The sequence below is a fragment of the Staurois parvus genome, unplaced genomic scaffold (assembly GCF_062004578.1).
Source record: "Staurois parvus isolate SC_StPar_1 unplaced genomic scaffold, SC_StPar_1.0 ptg000282l, whole genome shotgun sequence".
Classification (NCBI taxonomy): domain Eukaryota; kingdom Metazoa; phylum Chordata; class Amphibia; order Anura; family Ranidae; genus Staurois; species Staurois parvus.
The window spans coordinates 11,884,175-11,907,162 of NW_028318078.1; the positions used below are offsets into that span (position 1 = coordinate 11,884,175).

At 40.5% G+C, this 22,988-nt stretch overlaps 1 protein-coding gene across 2 annotated transcripts in view; it reads left to right on the forward strand.

The window, feature by feature from the left end:
- Window positions 1-22,988, forward strand: part of TMPRSS6 (transmembrane serine protease 6) — a 182,325-nt gene that overhangs the window by 111,790 nt on the left and 47,547 nt on the right. For both annotated transcript variants that reach the window (XM_089681942.1, XM_089681943.1), the window contains 3 exons: window positions 7,422-7,531; window positions 17,454-17,596; window positions 17,705-17,803. In XM_089681942.1, coding sequence (XP_089538068.1) covers window positions 7,422-7,531; window positions 17,454-17,596; window positions 17,705-17,803 — 352 coding nt within the window. The remainder of the gene's footprint in view (window positions 1-7,421; window positions 7,532-17,453; window positions 17,597-17,704; window positions 17,804-22,988) is intronic.

Here is a 22,988-nt window from a genome sequence, read left to right on the forward strand (position 1 = left end):
CAGACACTGCAGCTTTCTCATTAGAACACAGAAAATGCATCAGCTGATTAATAAAGAATCAGCCATTTCCATTCAGACTAAGCATGCAATCATTCTAGTAAAACAAAGAGATGTTGCTTCACAGCAACAAAGGGTAGGAACCTGTTGTAAAGTTTGTTAAAATTATTTGAAAGTAAAATGATAGTTTAAGTATTCTATATCCCCTGACTCTAAAACTGGTAATGTTATCTGTTCCAAGCAATGACCTAGTTGTTGATCTGAAATGTCAATTTTGAGACATGTGAGAGGGGCATTCGAGTCAAATGGGGACTTTGGAGTTACTATATTAACCACTTACCTACCAGGGATTTTTACCCATTTCCAGGCCAATTTTCAGCTTTCAGCGCTGTCGCACTGTGAATCACAATTGCGCAATCATGCAACACTGCACCCAAACAACATTTCTATCATTTTTTTAAACAGATAGAGCTTTATTTTGGTGGTATTTAATAACCACTGGGTTTTTTTATTTTTAGATAAACAAGCTAAAAAAGACTGAAAATTTTGGAAAAAAAATGTTTTTTCTTAGTTTTTGTTTTGTAAATAAGTTATGTTTGTCCTTCACTGATGTGCGCTAATGAGGCTGCATTGATGGGCACTGATAGGCTGCACTGATGGGCATTGATAGGTGGAACTGATGGGCATTGACAGGCATCACTGGTGGGCACTGACAGGCACCACTGATGAGCACTGAAAGGCAGCACTCATATATGGCACTGATAGGTGGCACTGCTGGGCACTGTTAGACATCAATGTTAGGCAGCACTAACTGGCACTGATAGGTGGCACTGACTGGCACTGATAGGTGGCACTGACAGCCAGCTCTGATGGGCACTGATACCCATATGGAAGAAAAATATATTTGAAATATATTTTTAAAATATTCTTCCCAAATATATCGACATATATTTGAAATGCAAAAATGTTGGCCATATTCAGTATATTTCAAAATATATATTTATATATATATATATATATATATACACATATATACATTATATATACACATATATACATACACACACTGCAAGTTGGAAGCAGTTTTATTACAAAATATAAAAAAATATTTTTAAAAATACATTTAAAATATACTGTGTGTCTTTAAAAATACGAATCTACATTTTTGGAATGCATTTACACATATATGTAAAAATACATGTTAAAATTACTTTTTTATATGTTAAAAAAAATCTGACAAATATATTTTTTAGATATAGTCTTCAGATTTTTTGTAACATATTTTTCATATATTTTGTAATAAAAATGAATTTCAGCATGCAGTATATATACTATATATAGTATGAAATATATTGAATATGTCCAAAATTGTAGCATTTCAAATATATCTCAATATATTTGGGAAGAATATTTTTAAAATATATTTCAAATATATTTTTCTTTCATGTGGGTATGTAGCATTGATGTGCACTGATGGGCACTGACAGGTGGCACTGATGGGGCTACACTCATCATCAGTGCCCAGATGATCAGTGTAAATGTCCCCTCTGAGGAATACTGCTTATCGGCTCTCCTCTCCTTGTGAGCTGTCAGCGTGAGGAGAGGACTGCCAATAATCGGCAGTTCCTTGTTTACATGCAATCAGCTATGATTGGACACAGCTGATCACATGACAGAGCCTGTGTCATCAGCTATTTACTGTGATCGGTGATCCGCTATGTCCCAGGGACACAGCACACCACCGATCACAGTGCGCCCCTGAGGGCGAGCATGTGCAGTTATGATGTCCTCCCAAAACGAAAGAGCCGCCGCCCACCCATCATTTCTTTATATGGCTGGCAGGAGGCGGTTAAAGGAACAACATTTGAGGAGTGGAAACTGCATTTATTTTTCTACATACTCCTCTTCTACATGTATACACTTATCCCAACTTTTGACCAATGCCTGGAAAGCTTCGGCATAGAAAGAATTGTCAGTATGCCTGAACCATCCTAAGACAGCACTTTGTCATCAGTGCTGAACTGCTGGCCTTCAAAGAACTCTTTTAGGGGTCCAAACAGGTGGAAATCACTTGGAGTGAGATCCAGGCGGTAAGGGGATGTAGCAGTACCACCCAGCCCAGTTGCTGTAATGGGCATGTAGTGCTGTGTGTAGTATGGGCTTTTGCATTGTGCTCGAGAAACAGGACGTGATGAAACCAGGCCATTTTTCTGCAGATGCGTATGCACATCACTCAACACATGACAGTAATATTCACTCTTGGTAGTGTCTTAGTACCCAGTGTGTGCTAACGTTTTGAAAATGCAAATACTTGTGAATGATTGTGTTCACCGTTCGCACAGAAAGATCCCTCTCTTGTGCAATTTCATGGCAGGTTATGCATTGATTATGCAGGATCAGGCATTCCACGCACTAAATGTTCATAGAAATGACTGCTGTAGTCTGGGAACCACCACAGCCAGGATCGTCACTGGCGGATGTACGGCCATCTTTGAAACATTTACACCATTCAAATGTCTTAATGCAGCTGAGCGTCTCCTCACCGTACTATGCTTGAAGTCTTCTGTAGATATCCATGGGTTTTACCCCTTCGTTCACAAGAAATTTCATCACCACACGCTGTTCCATGCACGCAGTAACACTGTTGTCTGCCATCTTGACAAACAGTCTCTGAACTGGCCCGCGACATGTGCGCCACCTATCAGTAATAGGACACACTTGCCACTTACTTGTGCGCGTAGTACTGCCAAGCTAGTGCCCTGGTTTGATTTGAATGCCCCTCGTAAATCCCTATAAAATCGTAGCATGTTTACCCTATAACAGAAGTAAAAGAAACTACTGTGGCCATTTTAATTTGTTGTTACCCCTATACAGTATGTGCGACTGGCTGCTGAGCCATGCTTTAGTTGCTAATAGTTGTCCAGATGTATTCAAAATAAAGCTGGTTTACACAAATAAAAGCCTATGTTCCATCATTTTTAGCACACTTTTTTTAGCAAATCCTGTGCTGCTTCCCATTTTTATAAGTAGTCCTCGCACATACGCTTTCAAGGTGTCCCAGACTACTTAAGAAAAAATTGTAGCAACATTCAACCCCCCAAAAATCATTAAGGTCAGAAAGAATTGAAGAGGGCTCCAGGAACTAACTTAGCCCATAGGGATTTATTCTCCAAGAAAGAGAGATAGCATTATTATTTTTTAAATGGTTTTATTAATAGAGAGTTGTCAGAGATTCCCCAGCCATATATTCAATCTTATGAATCAGTGGAAAATATTAGTATTGTACCAACCAAATATACAGCATACATTTACTAACCCCACGTGAATATGAAGACTAACAAGAATGAGTACAATGAGTGTATTTAAACCTTCGTATATACGTCACTGTATCTGGCGTAACATTTTTCTTGCAAACAAATTATAGCAGAGTGGTATTGTTTTATTAAATGAAAAATTGCTTTCTGCTTAGTGACACTCCCCATCCTTTGTACATTCTATGGGACCACATACACAGAACTATTCATGTTCCAAATAGCCATTATAGGAAAAAAAACAACAATTAAGATAATTATAGTGTAAAAACGAAGACTTTATTGATTTTTTTTTTAATTATAATATTTTATAAATTATGATGTGAAATAACATCCTTCCCCCTTGACAATAAAAAAACAAGTTAAAAAAGAAAAAAAACAATAACATTTTAACAAAAAACAATAGGCATGTCTACCTCAATTCATATAACACTCACAAATTATATTGTGATAAAACATTTCCCATTCACAATTATAGACATTGTCAATGATCAGACCAGAAGGAATAAAAAAAAAAAAGATACAACATACAAAATTTCCCTTAGAGGAACATAAGAGGTAAAAAAAATGAACTCTGAATTAGCAACTTCATAACTTAGTCACATTAAAGTGGAGTTCCAGCTGTTTTTGTGTTTGTTAAAAATCAGCAGCTACAAAAACTGTGGCTGCTGACTTTTAATAAACACCCACATACCTGTCCCGGGGTCCAGCGATGTACTCACCCACGCAGTCCCTTCTCTCCTTCTGTCCTCCACGGCGCTGGCATCGCTACTGTGGGCACCAGGGTGTGACAGCTTGCGGCTTCACAGCCTGGTGCCCACTGCACATGCGCAAGTCGCACTGCACCTCCTGATTGGTCCGACAGTCTTCTGGGACCTGTAAAAGTTCCCAGGAGACTGCGGGAGCAAGGAGGTGGCCGAACTTCTGGCTCACTTTGCCATGGTGAACCGAGCCGGAAGTGGGAGCGGGTACCTATCAAAACCACGTACCCGCTAAAAGGTGCCAAATATGGCAGAGGAGCAGGGGAGGAGGCAAATAAGCAGAGCTTCCGCTTTTGAGAGGAACTCTGCTTTTTCACATTAGCACACCTCCAAAGTTGCGCGATTTTTAGTGCGACTTTGGAGCATGACTTTGATGCGAATTGTGGTGTGACTTTGATCTGGCTTTAAATTCACTGGACTAAATTTGCATCAAAAGTTGTACCAAAGTAGTTCAGGAACTACTTTGAAGTCACACAGATTTGAATGGTACTCATTGGGAACATGGGGTGAAACTTATCATGTGACTTTGGACTCCAAAGTTGCATGGCAAGTCGCACAAGTGTGAATGGACTCTAAGAAACACTCTCTCCCTACTCTATGCAGATTGAACTCCCAAGTTCCTCACATATTGAAAAGAGTGTTAATTGTTTGTGCTCATCAGTCCATGAAGTGGCATCAGTTAGTGCATAAAAAAAGATGTTTCTCCCCTAGCAATAATTCGTATCTGGGCAGGATAAGATAAAACATGGCATATGGCATTTTTAGCTTCTGCTGACATTTTTTAGACCCATCGAACTTTGTAAGTTTTGTCTTTCTAACTCTGCAGAAAAATCTGTACTGATATCCTTTCTCAATGTTCTGTAATATTCTCAAGACAGCATGCTCTCCTCAAGATGGTATCGCTGTCCTGATGTTAATTAATCTGGCTAGGACTGATATTGACATTCCCACATGTGGAAGATGGTGGTACAAAATACAGAGTCCTCTCTACTGAAAGCATAGAGGAAAAAACATTTTGTCTCAGTTTCTCATTATATTTTGGTATTATTATTGCTTTATATATCGTATTGGTATCTTGTCCCTATTTCTGTACCTCCGTTATTGTGGAAGAATACTGATAATATACCAATGCATTCAGTTTTCAATATCATCCATTTTATCAATGTCAACATTTGCATTTTTCTTAAGATCATGCATATCTTGTTTTAATGAATAAACCACATCCTTCATTCCAAAACCGTGATTCTTTTCCACAATTTTTTATGGCAAGATTTCATCTTAAGGTTCTATTGCATCCATCTGATTTGTTAGCACTGTAAGCCACTGTCTGAAGTTCAGAGGTGCCTGAAGGGTTTAATGTACTCATTTAGGTGTCCTTTTATCATGCAGCGGTAAATGACCACTGCTCAGTTCTCCGGCATTCTGAGAGGAGTGAGTTCTCCTCTGAATGCCTTTTAATGAAGCAGTGTAGATCACTTCTACAAATGAAGGGAGAAGCGATCTACAAACGCTTTGAACACTGGAAAACGGCAACGGTTACTATAATCTCGCGAGATTACAGTAAGAGATCAGTCAAAGACCATTTACTAAGCAGCGGTAAATTAGCGCTGCTTCGTTTGCGGTTCCTCTTATTCTCCAGCTCTGGGCTGGAGAATCTGGAGGGAGAACACAGATCGCCAGTGAAGGGCTGACATCACGCCTTCATATACTGTCCATCTGTGTGCTGAGATGATCAGCGGAGATCATGTTCTCCACTGATCATCTCTGTTTTCTAAACCACTTATGATCGGAGATCAGCAACGATCCTTAGGATCTCCGCTGATCTCAGTTTCATAAAAGGACACCTAATCTCTGAGAATCTCCCCACTTCTTAGAAATCAATTTAGGTTTATCAGACTGAACCCAGTCTGTCAGTTTAGTGGGCAGAAAGAAAGCTCACAGATTGCTCAATTGCATGTACATTTATTCTGTGCAAATGGGGCAACAAAAACGAATGTTTATAGGTATTTGCTGGCTGATTAATGTCATTGTTTTAAAAGATGAAATACAGCATTTAGCCACTAGATGGCAGTATTTATAATACGGTCAGCAGTCAGTATCTCTGATCACCACAACACCAGTCATAGGATGACGCTGTACTGCACTGATGGCAGTATGAAAAAAATTGGGGTGGAAAAAACAAATTTTATTTAATTTGTTTCATTTCAAAAAATTTTTGAAAAAAATGTAAAAGTTTAACAAACTTTTTGTGCCTCTTAGTATATACCTTGGACTGTCTACTTTCCAAAAAGGGTCATTTGGGGGTATTTGTACTGTCCTGACATTTTGGGACCTCAAGAAATGAGAGAGGTCATCAGTACCTTTATGGTTGAACTGGATGGACGTTTGTCTTTTTTCAGTCAGACTAACTATGTAGTACATCAGGACTGATCAATTTTCAAATATATACCATGGTCTGTAGACTCTATACCTTTCACACAGACGAAATCATATACACTAATTTGGGTTATTTTTACCAAAGAAATGTAACAGAATACATTTTGGCCTAAATTTATAGTTACATAGTTAGTCTGGCTGAAACAAGTCCATCCAGTTCAACCATATAAAAAAAAAAAAGTTATAATCCTATACCCACAGTTGATACAGAGGAAGGCAAAAAAAACAGCAAAGCATGATCCAATTTGCTCCTGCAGGGGAAAAAAAATCCTTCCTGATCCCCCGAGAGACAATTGGATGTTCCCTGTATCAACTTTACCAATAAATAATAAATAATTATAAAGAAAGATTATTTGTTTGCAAAATTTTATAACAGAAACAAAGAAAAAGGTGGGGAGGGGTTCAAACTTTTAGGTATTTTTTCGTTTATATAACAAAAAATAATCCATTGGTTATCAAAGACCACCAAAATAAAGCTCTACTTGTGTGAAAAAATTATATAAATTTCATTTGGGTGCAGCACTCCATGATCGAGCAATTGCCAGTTAAAGTAGCACTAAAGTAGCACAGTTCTGAATAGCAAAAAAAATGCTCTGGTCATGAAGGAGGCAAAGCCTTCCGGTAGTTAAAGTTAGATGAACATTTTTGAATATTGATGGGTACAATTGTTATGCTGAACTTTGAACTGTTTCTCAGAAGAATGTTGAAAAAGTATAAATATCTGATAAATTTGTTAAAATTCAAAAGAATGGAAACAGCACTTTAACGGATCCAGCATAAATATCTGAGATTAATTGGTGAAATGTATTTACTTGAAAATTCAACTGAACTTGTAAATATAAAATAGAATCCTGAGGTTACAGTCACTCTATACTATAAAATGTGCTTCTGATATAGGATTTTGCTTGTTTATTAGGTCCCATCTCATGAATATGGGGTCGCTCTGAGGTTTGAAGGTTATATGTTGGCCGGACAATATACATATGCTCCTTGTCTTCAGGGACAGTGGACCATCCACAATCGAAGGTAACAAGGCACCACTAATTTTTTTACATGTGAAGTTAATGTTCAAAATGCCCATACAGGTGGGACAGACAAATTCCCTGTTTAGCTACACATAGTAAAAAACGAGTAACTCTGGTGCACAGGAGTAAAGTAGTGTAAGGGTGAAAAGCATAAAAATTATAAAATGTATAAAGTAAAAGATGATAATGGCAATATTGGCATACAAGTACTTAAAACAGGGTATGTAAATGCATTGGTATACAATAAGTCCTTATAAGAGTCTCTCAGGCAATTTGCCTGGAATCTTTTTAGCCCAAAAAGACGGCAGCCATCCTCGGAGCAAGCCAGCTCTGTATGCAGGGACAGAAGAAAAGAGACAGGAGGTGCCCGTCTGAGTGTAGTAATAACACAGTATTTATTAGCAAAGGATTAAAAACATTCACAAAGGAAGTAATAAAACAAGCTAATCTGTGTATATGAGAGATGACCATTCCTCAAGACGTCCTGCAGGCCCCACCAGTGGTTGGTGCAATAGCAGCTGGACTGATGGAGATGGTGAGAGACACTGTAGTGGTCAATCCTTCAGAATGGTGGTGTTGTAGAGCCAATCCAGCTACGTTTTTGTTATGCTATGCCGTCCATTTAGTAAAGTGTCCACTGTTCCCCCCAACAAATCTACACCACTCAATCCACCCATACCCAACACATCTACCATTCCTATGTCACTTCCCAACCCCGATCCCTTACCGAAGCGTCAGAGGAAACTGAGGAAAACAAACCTGCCCCCAACTTCGATACCAATAGTGGTAACAATCTCTTTTTTTTTTTTTCCCAAAAAATTTTATTGAAATATGAAAGGCATATCAAGTCATATACAGATACGGATCACAGTCCGCGCATAGACATATTACATATTCTCCCGTAACGCAGACGAGTCATAAGATGTCTGTTTAAAGTGTGATTCATCTCGAAGCAAAATATCATAATATAACAAATGAATAATATATACCAGTAGATATAATGATTATAGTAGGTAAACTAGATAAGTATAATGACATAAATCAGAAGATGCAGCGCTACAAAAGAGGAACACTATAAATAAATGAATAAATAGATATATAAATGAATGAATAAATAAATAAATAAAACAGTTCATGTGATGATATCAAGGTGACTTCAAGTGCTCTCATCTATTCATATCCTCCTGATAATAAGGTGCTGTGCGGTATAGTGCTGAAGAAATGCACACTCACCAGAACGCACAGTTAAATGGGCGTTTGTAAATATAAATTTCCCTTGGGTTCATCGGCTGGTCAAGGTAGGGTCTGCAATGTGATAGCCTCCCTCCAGTGCTCCTGGATATTACTGTTGGGGCATCAGGGTAATCCCTTGGATGGTGGCCTGTGGACTGCTCCTTAGTGCTTGTAAACGTTCCTTCCCCAGCAGTGAGATGAATAGCTCTTCCACCAACTGTACACCATAATCCCTTTTCAGTGGCTGGATGGTCACTCCTCTAGCATTGACCAGCTGAGTTAAGTCAATTGGTAGTGAGGGATCGACCCTTCCAAGGTCAATGAGGTACTGGAGATTCTTTAGGCTTAGCGGCTGATACTGTCGTCGATTGCTGTGTCCCTCGTTGAATCCATACTTTGGGATAATCAAGTAGAAAGGAGTCTGCCCGCCTTCAAACCCTAGACAAGGTTTAGTTCCTCTCTGTGTCTCTCCTTTGTGGCCTCTACCACTTTTTCCACCACCATGTCTGCCACGACCTCGTTGTTTTTCCCATTATCCGTATTCATTACTTGAAAGAGAAACGATTATCAGGTTTTGGTCGTTCCTGGACTGATATACAAAGCAGCATCGGAGCTGCTAACTGTCCCTTGTTTGGTGCCTCTTCCCTCTGTCCTTCCTCAGTTGTCCCTCAGTTGGACAGAGGGAAGAGGCACCAAACAAGGGACAGTTAGCAGCTCCGATGCTGCTTTGTATATCAGTCCAGGAACGACCAAAACCTGATAATCGTTTCTCTTTCAAGTAATGAATACGGATAATGGGAAAAACAACGAGGTCGTGGCAGACATGGTGGTGGAAAAAGTGGTAGAGGCCACAAAGGAGAGACACAGAGAGGAACTAAACCTCGTCTAGGGTTTGAAGGCGGGCAGACTCCTTTCTACTTGATTATCCCAAAGTATGGATTCAACGAGGGACACAGCAATCGACGACAGTATCAGCCGCTAAGCCTAAAGAAGCTCCAGTACCTTATTGACCTTGGAAGGGTCGATCCCTCACTACCAATTGACTTAACTCAGCTGGTCAATGCTAGAGGAGTGACCATCCAGCCACTGAAAAGGGATTATGGTGTACAGTTGGTGGAAGAGCTATTCATCTCACTGCTGGGGAAGGAACGTTTACAAGCACTAAGGAGCAGTCCACAGGCCACCATCCAAGGGATTACCCTGATGCCCCAACAGTAATATCCAGGAGCACTGGAGGGAGGCTATCACATTGCAGACCCTACCTTGACCAGCCGATGAACCCAAGGGAAATTTATATTTACAAACGCCCATTTAACTGTGCGTTCTGGTGAGTGTGCATTTCTTCAGCACTATACCGCACAGCACCTTATTATCAGGAGGATATGAATAGATGAGAGCACTTGAAGTCACCTTGATATCATCACATGAACTGTTTTATTTATTTATTTATTCATTCATTCATTCATTCATATATCTATTTATTCATTTATTTATAGTGTTCCTCTTTTGTAGCGCTGCATCTTCTGATTTATGTTGTTTCATGGGGTTTATGGTTACCTGGTGCACAGCTGCTACTTTGCATTTGTAGGTGCGCTCGTATACATTTTCTTTACTATAGATAAGTATAATGGACGATGATCCCCTGAGTAGGGAGTTCTCAGATAACAGGACAGTGGAGTGCAAGGCAGAAATATCATCTGAAGGCGTATATGCCATATGTGTCCGTATCTGGAAAATGTAGGTTACTTTTCGTAAAGAATAGTCACACCTGTATGTGAATGGTAACAATCTCTTTAACCATACTCATCATAGACCAAACACAGAGGAGCTCACCCGCAGTCCCCAAGGTTCCATCATTGGGACCACATACCCAGTCAGTTCAATAGTACCCACACTGACTACAGCATTATCTATAACCATCCCTGCATCTGATATTCCACATAACCCAGGCGATTAACAGTCGCAGAACAATGTGGTCCACCCTATCCCTGTTGCTGATATTGCATCCTCCAATGCATTAGGGTCTTTTTTTAGTGACACGCCCCCCATCCTCTCTTGTAAAAAGAAAATACATAGGAGAGAAAGGAGGGGGGAAGGGGTAGACACAAGGAGAGGAAAAATCAGGAAACTGTAAAAATCTATAATTTATCTTCCCTTGAACTTTCTACCCATGACATTTCCCTGATTGGTAAAGGCCTAACCTTTGCCCCTATGGTCCAACCAACCCCTTTACACTGTTCAAAGATCTTAATACGTTTGTCAGAGATCTTATTGTTAAAAGATTTTTTAATATCAAATCTGCTAAAGACGCACCCCTAACAAATTCAGTTATCTCGCCAGAAAATAATTCTATACCCCTGGAAGATTCCGATTTACCCATCATTAACTGTTTAGAAGAACTTCTCACAGATAATTATATTGATGATACTGAATGGCTCTCACAACACCTCCCTACCTTACCTCCAAAAAACATACCTCTTTGTGACCGAAGTCCATCTTCAACCCTACCCACAATAAGGAACCCTTTATTCAGACCTTCTATCAGGTGGTATACACTGATTTTATCCATATGTGTAATTCTACTTCATGTCATTCCCATAAATCGTCCAGTCTCACACTAGGTGAAAAAACAGCCCTTTTTCTTATAGAGGTGGGGGCTAGTGTGGATTGCAAAAGGCCTTTAGGCCAAGTTGAAGATTCCTATCTAAGAGTGCTTCCCTATAGGGATCTTGGTAGAGATGTACCTAGCAAGAGCACAGTCCTGTGAGTACTAATGACCCTGGACAGAAGAGAGACTGTAAGGGGGTGGCTATTGAAGGACTACACATGCTTTCACTTGTGACTACTACAGACAACCAATATACTGTATGTGACTGACTGTGCAATGTGAAGTGACTCCAGAATGTATGTATAGCGCCACCCCTGAAGGAGCTGCTTGGAAATTTTGAGTTCTCTCTTCTGCGCCAAGAACAACCTTAGCCCTTCTGACACACCTGGATGAATGGAAATCACTGCAACCACGAGTAAGGAAACAAGTGAAAAATACCTTTATCCAGGGTGTGGACTGTTACCGATGAATAGACACACACCCAAATGAATAAACACACTCTTTTTGCTAGAGGGTTATTCAGTTTATATTGAAGTTGAATTGGCAAAAGTATAATCACAGAAAGGTCAATGTCTGTTGTACGCAAAAGCAGACTACATATTAGGAATAAACAATACAACATTATACAATACCACTTTATGTAGACCCAAACTGTCCTGCAGGACTTAGAGCTTAACGTTAGCTCTCTTACTAGGAGGTTTCTCTCCCAAGTGAGCAGAGAAGAAAACTGCAAGAGATATTAGACTAACTCACTCATGGGGTCCCAGTAACCAGAGTCAGGGTTTAACTCTCTGATGAAGAGGATAAGAATTATCTCATGAAAAACTAAACATAAGATATAGAAATGACTCTATTACTGGCTTGATAGGGCTATTACATTGGTGCACAGGAGAGCTATAGTCCCTTTGGATGGAAAATGGCACTTCCCCAGAGATGGTGAAATAGCAAGCAGAGTCCCCAGTGTAACAAATGGTGACATATAGAGAGTGCTTTAACTACTAAAAGGGTGGGACCAGGGGCGGACTGAGCATTTGGAAAGGGCCCGGGGTCAGTAGGGGGCCCCATGAGATGCCCCTGGTACCTTTTTCATAGGGTTTTTTGAGTTTGGGCAAGGACACAGGGGCCCCATGATCCCCTATTGCCCAAGGGCCCCATGAGTTGTCAGTCCGCCCCTGGGTGGGACTGAATTTGGCAGCAATATGCCCCTTTAAGTGCAGAACTGAATCTGTAAATTATTTTCCTTCCTGGAATAGAATAGGCCTGCAGTGGAATGTATTCAGAATTCCATCTTACCAGGGACACAGAATGCAGTAATGCAGATATCCTGTGTGCAGTAAATCAATGAGCATTAACATAGGTAGGCCACAACACTGAAAGGCCTATAGAGTCTGTGTTTTTGTGTGGTAACCTGTACTGTAAGTAATCCTTTTAGCATGTTGTAATTATATATATATATGGTGTATTTTAATGTTATTGACCAAGCCAGCATCTGACTGAGCTAGATGTATTTTACACAACAAAAGAATAGAATAAGGACTCCTTACTATGTTAATTTATGCAAGAGGCAATTGCCTTACCTTTATTATATTGGGCTAACCTCTTTCTGGATAAATATGTGGAAAGTCGGGAAGTTTCAGAGCAGGTTATTTGCAAAGCTAATAGCACTGTAAAATGCAAGTTTGTCTGATTAGATTTGCATGGGTCTTAAATAATCATGGGGCCCTTTTAATGAGAAATAGTCTTTTTAAAGAGAGTGGAGTCTTTACCTTTGTAAGAAGAGTAAAAAGGGCAATTTTTCCTTTAACAATATGAGAAGTATATGGTAAATGGCTTTAGGGAGTCTTAAATATTGATAGTGTACTTGTTTATGGAAAAGAGAATTTCAAAGCGGGTTTCATGTCCACCTTTGTACAAGGGTGTTAAAGATTGCAGTTTTGCCAAAAACAAGACAATGAGTATCTATTTAACTTTTTAATTAAGATCTATGCATGCAGCTGTTCTAGGCCAAGACACATTGTTTGTAATACATAAGATCAAAGACGCTCATAAAACCAACCAATCAGATTGCTTGACACTTTGGTCAATGAGGAAAAGGTGTATATTAGGATAGGATATTGGCTGTGTCGTCAGAGCAGGATCAGGTACGTTGAAGGCTTCTGGTCATTGTATTATTTGCAAATACTCTGTGGACTCTGTTCTGTGCTTAGACCCAATAAATGCAACCCACACTGGAGAACCATGTTTCTGCGGGAAAATTTAATTTCTTGGATAGAGGAGTTTTGCATTACATATCAGCTAGGGAACTCTTGCCTCAACAGCAATAATTATATTTATCACATCCTCATCCACATATTATATATGACAACAAAAAATCCTGAACTTGAATAACTGGTATGTGTTAGGAACCCTCTCGCCCAGGCTCCCAACAAAGCGAAGGGATGATCTTGTTTTTGGGAGGAAGAGGTTATTTGTTACCTGGTCCTCCCACAGAAAAAAATCACACCACTGGAGTGGATCTGAACTGCCAGGCTGAAGGACCAGCTATCATGCCCCTCAGTGGACTCTGCTCTCCGGCTTGATCCAACCCAACCTGGGTCCTTCTATGGCCACACTACTCACCTCTCTTTCTCACCTAGCTGTGTGTCTTTTCCTCTGATGGCGTCCCACAGCACAGTCCTCACTCCTCTCTCCCCCTGACAGCACTGTCTGCCTCTTTTCCCAGGCTCCTGTACTTTTCCTATTCCAGCAAGGCCTGATGGGGGTTGTAGTTTGCTCCTTGGGCTTAGAATGGGGCCTCCTGTCTTCTGGGACTACATATCTCAAGATCCTCCTGGCTGCCTGCTGATTGGCCCCTTTCCCTCTGCCTCCTGATTGGTCCTTTTTTTCATAGCCAGGAAGGGGGGGAGGTGAAGAAGAAATTGGGCAGGAGGCGAGCAGGGCTTATTTAGAGACATTTGACTATCACCGCCACTCTGGCTCTCTCCCACTGACAGGAGGAGGGAGGGGGATGGGCGGGAGCACAGACCCACTTTTCTTTCGGTGACCATGGTGGCTCAAACAGTGGGGGAGGGGGCATGGTCTCTCCTCCCGAGTCCACTACAAATGTTCTTGTTATGAAACTATATTGCCATTTCCTGAATACCACCAGCAAAGTGCAGCAAAACTACTTCTTCTGCGGACATTCCTTTTTGGGAATACAAAGGTCTATAACCGGGAATGTCATGTGGAGGCCTATGGCAAGAAGTGAGCACAAGATGGTGGAGGGTTCAGCCTCAGCAGGAGGGACAGTGTTCTAGCAGGGCTGGAGTGGGGGTAGGGATGCCAAAATCAGACAACCATGAAGCCCCTCTTACAGGCCAGTAACCTAATTCTAGGCTTATTCCTTGGGTGATAGATCTCCCAGTCAAGGCTGTTCTCTGTAATGTATAGCATAGAGTGCAGTGGTCATAACTATATAATGTACAACATAGCAAAACCGTACAATAGGCAGAGTGCAGGAGTCAGAAAAATATAATGCATGACACAGCTTGCAAAGTGTAGCAGTCACTTGGTGATTAGTTACATTTTAGTTTTTTAGAGGTCAGTGGTATGTGACACCATAGCATAGATGTTTAGTGCCTAGTGTCCCCTGCCATGGGTGGTCAGTGGAAGTTTCAGTACTGTTTACTTGCCCAAAAAATTTGCACAGGTCCCATGATGCTGCATCCCAAGTCTCTGCAAAGTGATGTCATGCTGGAAATAGGCAATTAGCATCAGGAAGGATATCAGCCTTCCAGTACACAGTGGAGCAGAGTCTTGCTAAAGCGGGAATAATAAGCAGGAGATCCAGGTCACATGTGCCAGGTGCCCAGGACCTAGAGATGCCTATCCTCAGTCATCGTGCATTTGTATTCAGCCCCCTTTACTCTGATACCCCTAACTAAAACCTAGTGAAATCAATTGCCTTCAGAAGTCACCTAATTAGTAAATAGAGTCCACCTGTGTGTAATTTAATCTCAGTATAAATACAGCTGTTCTGTGAGGCCCTCAGAGGTCTGTTAAAGAACATTAGTGAACAAACAGCATCATGAAAGCCAGGGATCACACTAGACAAGTCAGGGATAAAGTTGTGGAGAAGTTTAAAGCAGGGTTAGGTTATAAAAAAGTATCCCAAGCTTTGAATATCTCACAGAGCACTGTTCAATCCATCATCCAAAAATAGAAAGAGTATGGCACACCGGCAAACCTACCAAGACATGGCCGTTCACCTAAACTGACAGGCCCGGCAAGGAGAGCATTAATCAGAGAAGCAGCTAAGAGGCCCATGGTAACTCTGGAGGAGCTGCAGAGATCCACAGCTCAGGTAGGAGAAACTTTCCACAGGACAACTATTAGTCGTGCACTCCACAAATCTGACCTTTATGGAAGAGTGGCAAGAAGAAAGCCATTGTTGAAAGAAAGCCATAAGAAGTCCCATTTACAGTTTGTGAGAAGCCATGTGGGGGACACAGCAAACATATTGAAGAAGGTGCTCTGGTCAGATGAGATGAAAATTTAACTTTTTAGTAAAATGCTATGTGTGGTGGAAACCTAACACTGCACATCACCCCTGAACACACCATCCACACTGTGAAACATGGTGGTGGCAGCATCATGTTGTGGGGATGCTTTTCTTCAGCAGGTACAAGGAAGCTGGTCAGAGTTGATGGGAAGATGGATGGAGCCAAATACAGGGTAATCTTAGGCAAGACTTGTAGCAAAACCTGAAAATTGCTGTTCACAGATGCTCCCCATCCAATCTGACAGAGCTTGAGCTATTTTGCAAAGAAGAATGGGCAAAAATGTCACTCTCTAGATGTGCAAAGCTGGTAGAGACATACCCAAAAAGACTTGCAGCTGTAATTGCAGCAAAAAGTGGTTCTACAAAGTTTTGACTCAGGGAGGCTTAATACAAATGCACACCACACTTTTCAGATATTTATTTGTAAAAAAATTTGGAAAACCATTTATCATTTTCCTTCCACTTCACAATTATGTGCCACTTTGTGTTGGTCTATCCCAATGAAATACATTTACATTTTTGGTTGTAATCTGAAAAAATTTGGAAAATTTCAAGGGGTATGAATACTTTTTCAAGGCACTGTATATCCCAACTTTCCAATGCCATTGTAATGAGAAAATCAATGTTATTCACTTAACTTGCCAGTGGTCATAAAGTTAATGCTGGTGTATGGCCTGTAGTGATGTACAGTATATGCCCAGGGCTTTTTTTCAGCTGGAATGTGGGGGAACACAGTTCCGGCACCTCCAACACTGAATGCATTGGTGCTGGGGCAAATTGGAGGATATCCTGATGCTGTCTCCCGGTGAGTCTATTGTCACTGCTGGGGTTTTATTTTTGTGTGAGGGTATATTGTTGCTGGAGAGGTCTTATCCTGCTGAGGGGGGTCAATTGTTGCTGGGAAGGATCTACAGTGGAGGCAGAGGTTTGTTGTTGTTTGCTGCTGGAGGGTCTATTGGTGCTGGCTGCTGGGAGATCCGTTGTTTCTTCTGGGGGTCTAATGTTGCTGGGATAGATCTTTTGTTGCTGAGGACGTATTTTGGTGTGCAGGGTCCATTGTTGCTGTGTGAGGGGTATATTGTGTGGGGGAGCTGGGGGTTTACTGTTGCTAGGGTTGGTCTATTGTTGCTGACTGCAGGGGATCTATTATACTGCTTTGCTTGTTTTCATTAACAAATTCCATACAAATGATGATTTAGAACCACAAAATGGTGCTTGGTATAATTTTTTGTATTCTTCGAAAGGGGCAGTACTGGAAAGTGGGTAAGGAGTGGAACCAAGGGACAGTGCTCAGAGGTGGGTAGGGAGTGGGGGCAAAAGCCCGGTATATGGCCATGGGAAGACCCACAGTTAGCAGCAGGGACAGGTATCACACACTTCCCTTGGATTGGCTGGGAAAGCAGTAATTTTCTGGAAAAGAAAAGGGCTGCTAAAAAGGTGAGTATATGCAGTCTTCTTATAGTTGGCATGTTGTACACAAAAATTGTCTTTAAAGGTAATGTCACAAGTGGTACTCACTCACTATTCACTTTTAATTCATAGGCTCTGTGGGTTACGTACGCTTAGATCATACACTGAAAGGATCAAAGGGAAATCAAAGACCATCACAATAAAATTTTCCTGTCAAAGATCACATACTGGCCCAGGGGTACAGGCCTCCTACAGCCTCTACAATCTCTCAGACCGTGAGTCACATTGTGTAATATTAACCCCCTTCAAACCATTTTTTTACAAAAGCCTGCTGTCTTCCTACAGTCCAAACTTTGTCACTTCATCTCTGACTCTTTGTGCAGCTTGTCCTGGGGAGTTCCTGTGCGAAGCTGATGGGATGTGTGTTCCCTTATGCGATGGTGTCAAGGATTGTCCAAATGGGTTGGATGAGAGAAACTGCGGTGAGTAAATGTACTAAATTCCGCCCCTTGTAAAACTAAAACTAGATTTTAAAGCTCAATTTAAGTCACAGTGAAAGATGTGCAGCCATGTAAACATTGTACTAACAGCCTCCATTTTCATAATCTTACCTCCACTTTCCTTATAACCCTTTCGCTGCCAGAGCCGTTTCTGCACACGTTTAAAAAATAATTTTAAACCTGAAGATCACACAAAACCCCCAAGCATTGTATATTTTTTCAGAAAGAAGACACCCTGGACAGGGGCGGACTGACCATTTGGAAACTCGGGCACTGCCCGAGGGCCGGGGGTCAGTAGGGGGCCCCATGAGATGCCCCTGGTACCTTTCTCATAGGCTTTTTTGAGTTTGGGCAAGGACACAGGGGCCCCATGATCACCTATTGCCCGGGGGCCCCATGAGTTGCCAGTCCGCCCCTGACCCTGGAGAATACAATAGTGTTAGTTTAAATGTTTTATGTCAAATGATATTACCGCAAAGGTCTAAGAAATGCAAAATTTCAGTAAAAAACTCACTAAAGTGAATTTCAGGGCAAACAAATGCAATAATTTACCCGAATTTGTGGTAAAATAAAACAGACAATGTTGCGCCAAGTAAATAGATACCCAACATGCAAAACCTTAAATTTGTGTGCACCTATGAAATGGCGACACACTTCAGTACCCTATATTTCTATAGGTGAAACTTCAAAAGCACCTATAGGTCATCAGTTTAGCTTTACAGAGGAGGCCTTTTGCTAGAATTATTGCTCTCACTCCGGCATGCACGATGATATGTAACATATGTATCGTAGTGGACTTTCACGCGTAGGCACCCCTTCGTGTGTGTTTACGTTCAAATGTGCTTATATGTGGGGGTGGGGGGGGGGCTCACTTTTTGGGGGGGAGGGAGGTGTTATGTGCTTGGGTGTAACTTAATTATTTTAAATAAACAATTTTTACTTAACTTTTCATCATATAGGGGACACAAAGTCCCCATGTGATGATTTTTAGGTGACAGGTTCTCCTTACTGAAACATGGGCTCCACTAGATGTATTGCAATGCAGATCTCATTGCAATACATCTCTCCCCGGCTTTTATAGCTGGGGAAAGCGACAGCCTTGACCCGGAAGTGGTGTCATACACGCCGCCTTCCCGGTCACAGAAAGAAGGGTAGAAGAGCGGAGCACTCTCCTCTTTCCCCTCCACCCACCATGGTGCTCCCCAGGCCTGCAGATGGGCAAGCGGGGCCTGGATACATGGTGGGAACGTGTGCAGGGGGGGCACTGGTGTCGGGGGCTGTGGAAGCAATCAGGCCGTATGATGTATGGACCTGGCAATTAAAGGTTTAAAGCAGCTGTGCTGAGTAGCTATATGTCCAATAGGCACTAGAGTTACACCCAGTACTCTCAGTAAAGTAATAGACCTGACCGGACTTGGCCTTTCTTTTTCTGCAAAACAAGTCTAAGTCCTGGTTCACACCGCTGCAACTTCAGGTACGACAAGCGATTTACAAATCGTACCTAAAGTCACATCTGTAAAATGGAACAAGACAGGGATGCCCACTGTCCCCATTGTTGTATGTATTATCACTGGAACCTTTGCTGGCAACAATTAGGAAAAACATGGACATGAAAGGAATACAGATAGGAGGAATTGAACATAAAGTGGCAGCCTTTGCGGATGACCTGTTGTTCTATGTGGGAAATCCTAGGATAACACTCCCAAATTTAATGAAGAGTTTAAAGGATTATGGGGAGCTATCAAATTTGAAAATCAATCCAACAAAAACTGAGATCTTGAATGTAAATCTTCTGAATAACGAAAAAGAAAAGATACAAAAAGAATTCACTTTTATATGGAAAGATAGAGAGATAAAATATCTAGGGGTTAAACTCACTGCTACATATACGAACCTGTATAAATCAAATTATATCCCACTTTTAAATGAGATTAAGGAGGAATTAAAGAAATTGGGAGGAGGTAATCCGTCTTGGATAGGGCGTATTAATCTGATAAAAATGGTAATTGTACCCAAAATCCTGTATAAATTTCAGATGATCCCAGTTAAACTTCCGGAGGTTTTTTTCAAGGTAATTAAAAAGATGTTAACAAGATACATATGGAAAAAAAAAACCTAGAATATCTTATGATTTGTTGAGTAGAAATAAAGAGAGGGGAGGATTGGGAGTGCCAGATTTTAAGAGGTATTATAGAGCAGCAGTTCTAGCTAGAATCTATGACTGGACACACAATCCAGAGGGGAAAAGGTGGGTCAAGATTGAAAATGAATTAAGTGGAGTTGACTTGAGTAAAATCATAGATATAGAGGATTAAAAGATTCCACGAGTGTTTATACATTAAATGTTTTAAAGGTTTGGGACAAATTGCACAAGCTTATGAAATGGGATTTTAATTCACAGTTCATTTCACTGAGGAACACGGAATATTTTCCTCCAGGTAGGGAGAAGAGCACAGGAAAATGGTTTAAAAAGGAAGATATTCAATTGAGGGATATTATGGAAGGGCAGGAATTGAGAACATTTAAAGATTTGAAAAAAGATAAAAGGGAACTTTTTATTAAGATTGATGACTGGAGATATCACCAATTAAAACACTTTGTCGGGAATCTTTTGAAACCTTTGAGATTGAGAAAGGATTGGAATCTGTTTGAGAGGCTGTTGGAATCACGTGGAGATGGGAAATGGGGCACGGCAAAAGTTTATAAGATTCTCACTGAGTTAGACACACACACAAAGTCAATGCACATAGTAAAATGGGAAAGGGATTTGGGAATAGAGATAGATGAAGACAAACAAAGGAAAATATATAGACTAACACACGAGAATATAACCATGAGAGAGGTGGAGGTAAACTATAAGTATTTAACAAGATGGCACATTGCACCGAACATTGAATATAAGATGAGTGGGGAGAATACACCAGAGTGTTGGCGGGGGGGGGGTGTGGAAAGATAGGTACGTTATACCATATATGGTGGGAGTGCCCAAAGATTCAAGGTTTTGGGGGGACAATGGTTCATTTAATTGGGATAATCTCTGGGACAAAAGATAGGTTTGGACCCAAAGTTGTCTCTACTATATAGTTCAGAGCTATCAGTGAATAAATACAAGGATTGGGGTATATGGTACTATCTGAACGCAGCAAAGGGTCTGATACCTAAGTTTTGGCATAGCTCAGAGGTGCCGCGAGAAGAAGATTGGGTGTAAACCAGATATGTAGGATGGAGAAACTGTATTATATGCAAGAAGACAAGATGGGGTTATATTACAGGAGGTGGGGAAAATGAGAAGATTTTGTGTCCAAGGTGAAATATACGAAGTAGTAGAGTGGGATAGGTGAAAGTACATATTACTTAGGAAAAAATATAATGAGAAATGCAGAGTGGGTGGTTTTATCTGTGGGGGGAGGTTGGTTTTTCGGGGCGGGTGGGGGTATTAGTTAGGGGGGGATGGGGGTAAAGGGAATAAAGATAGAAGGGGAATAAAGATAGAAAGGGATATAATTAATGGTTTGGATACATCTGAAAGTTTTGTATGTTATATGAAATTTGTATTTTATATGGAAAAATGAATAAATATTTAAATTAAAAAAAATAAAGTCACATCTGATGTATTTCTATGGCACTGTCTTAATAGGTATGATTTCAAGTAGAGCGATTTGAAAAATAGCTCCTGCATTACTTTCACCACCACAGTGCGATTTTCACTCTCATAGACTATAAGGTAAATGGCACTGAAATCGCACCTGTGTCTATATCAGCGCTACTTTGAAGTCATGCTTTAAATTGGACAAAATTGCATCACTTTGAAATCACATTATGTGTGAACCAGGGCTAAGTGAGAAAACCTAGGCCAAGGGGTGTGGCGGCTACTCGGCTCTGTCAGCCTAAAGCACAGTAATGGGAGGGCAGGGAGCAGAATTTATAAGAAAGTTATTTCATTATATTTTCTAATAAAAATCAAATAGAGAGACAAAAAGTAAAATACTTCAAGGCTTAATGTTTGAATTATTTTCCATGTAGCAGAACATAAGTGTGTACTGCCTAGCAAAAAAAATGCTGCCCCTTCCTTTCCCAATCTGTATTTAGAAATGAGACAAAAATTGACAGTCTGCATTTCCCCCAAAATGTTGAAAATCGGGAGATATAGCAAAATTTGTCTGTTTTGGCAAAATGCTTTGGAATCAATTGTGAAGGAGAGATGAAGATGGTTTATGGAGGTTTGCAGTGGGCTTTATTTGGCTCCTGAGAGTTATGAGAGCCCATTTCATCTATCCTGGGTCTGTTTTTGTTGCCAAAACAGTAATTACTAGCTTTATTACCGTACAGATTTTTCCACAGAAAGAAGTGACAGGGGCAAATAACAGTTCCTCTATGAATAAGCCCTGTGGGAGGGTGAAGCGCATCAGATTGGCCTGGCTTAAAAGAAGACGGGCCAAGGCCACTTCTCTCCTTTTACACTGAACTGTCTTTGTTGTGTGCGGAGTCTGATCTTTTAATCCTCATGCACAACTGGACGTTTTTACAGCTGCTGTTTTTGGCTTTTTTTTCTACAGCCAGTAAAATCCCCAGCATGTTATCCTATGTGTACATGCACACATAGTTTTTAATCAGCGTTTTTTGTCAGGGGCGTTTTTTGGCTGGAAAAAACACCCAGGACTAGTGGGTTTCTAGAGGTTTTTTAGCTGTAAAAACGCTCTAACGCTGAAAATGTTGTAAACACAGTAAACCACAGCAAACTGGCGTTTTTGGTTGTTTTTTTTTGAGCAAAATTGTTTTTATTTTCTTTTTTGTCTAAAAAATGCAAACGTGGAAAAAACGCAAACACAGCTTAATGTTAATGCAAAAACGCAAAAAAAATGCTTAAAAACTTGCTTTTTTATGCGACTTTACACAGCTACCACTACCAGCATTGTTAAACCGCGCAGTGTGCATGAAGCCTTATAGTAGCACATTACAATCTAATACACACAACTACAAAAATACTAACTGAAATAAATTAAACTACCCTAAATACACCTCCAATAAACACTCTCTGACTATAGGATAAAAAATTTTTTTTTAAAGTAAATTTTCCCTAAGCAGCTTGGTGAGCAAAATTTAATCTTTCTTTTTTACAGATATTTTGTTGATAGTGAAATTAGTCATTTTCCAGTAATATAAACTT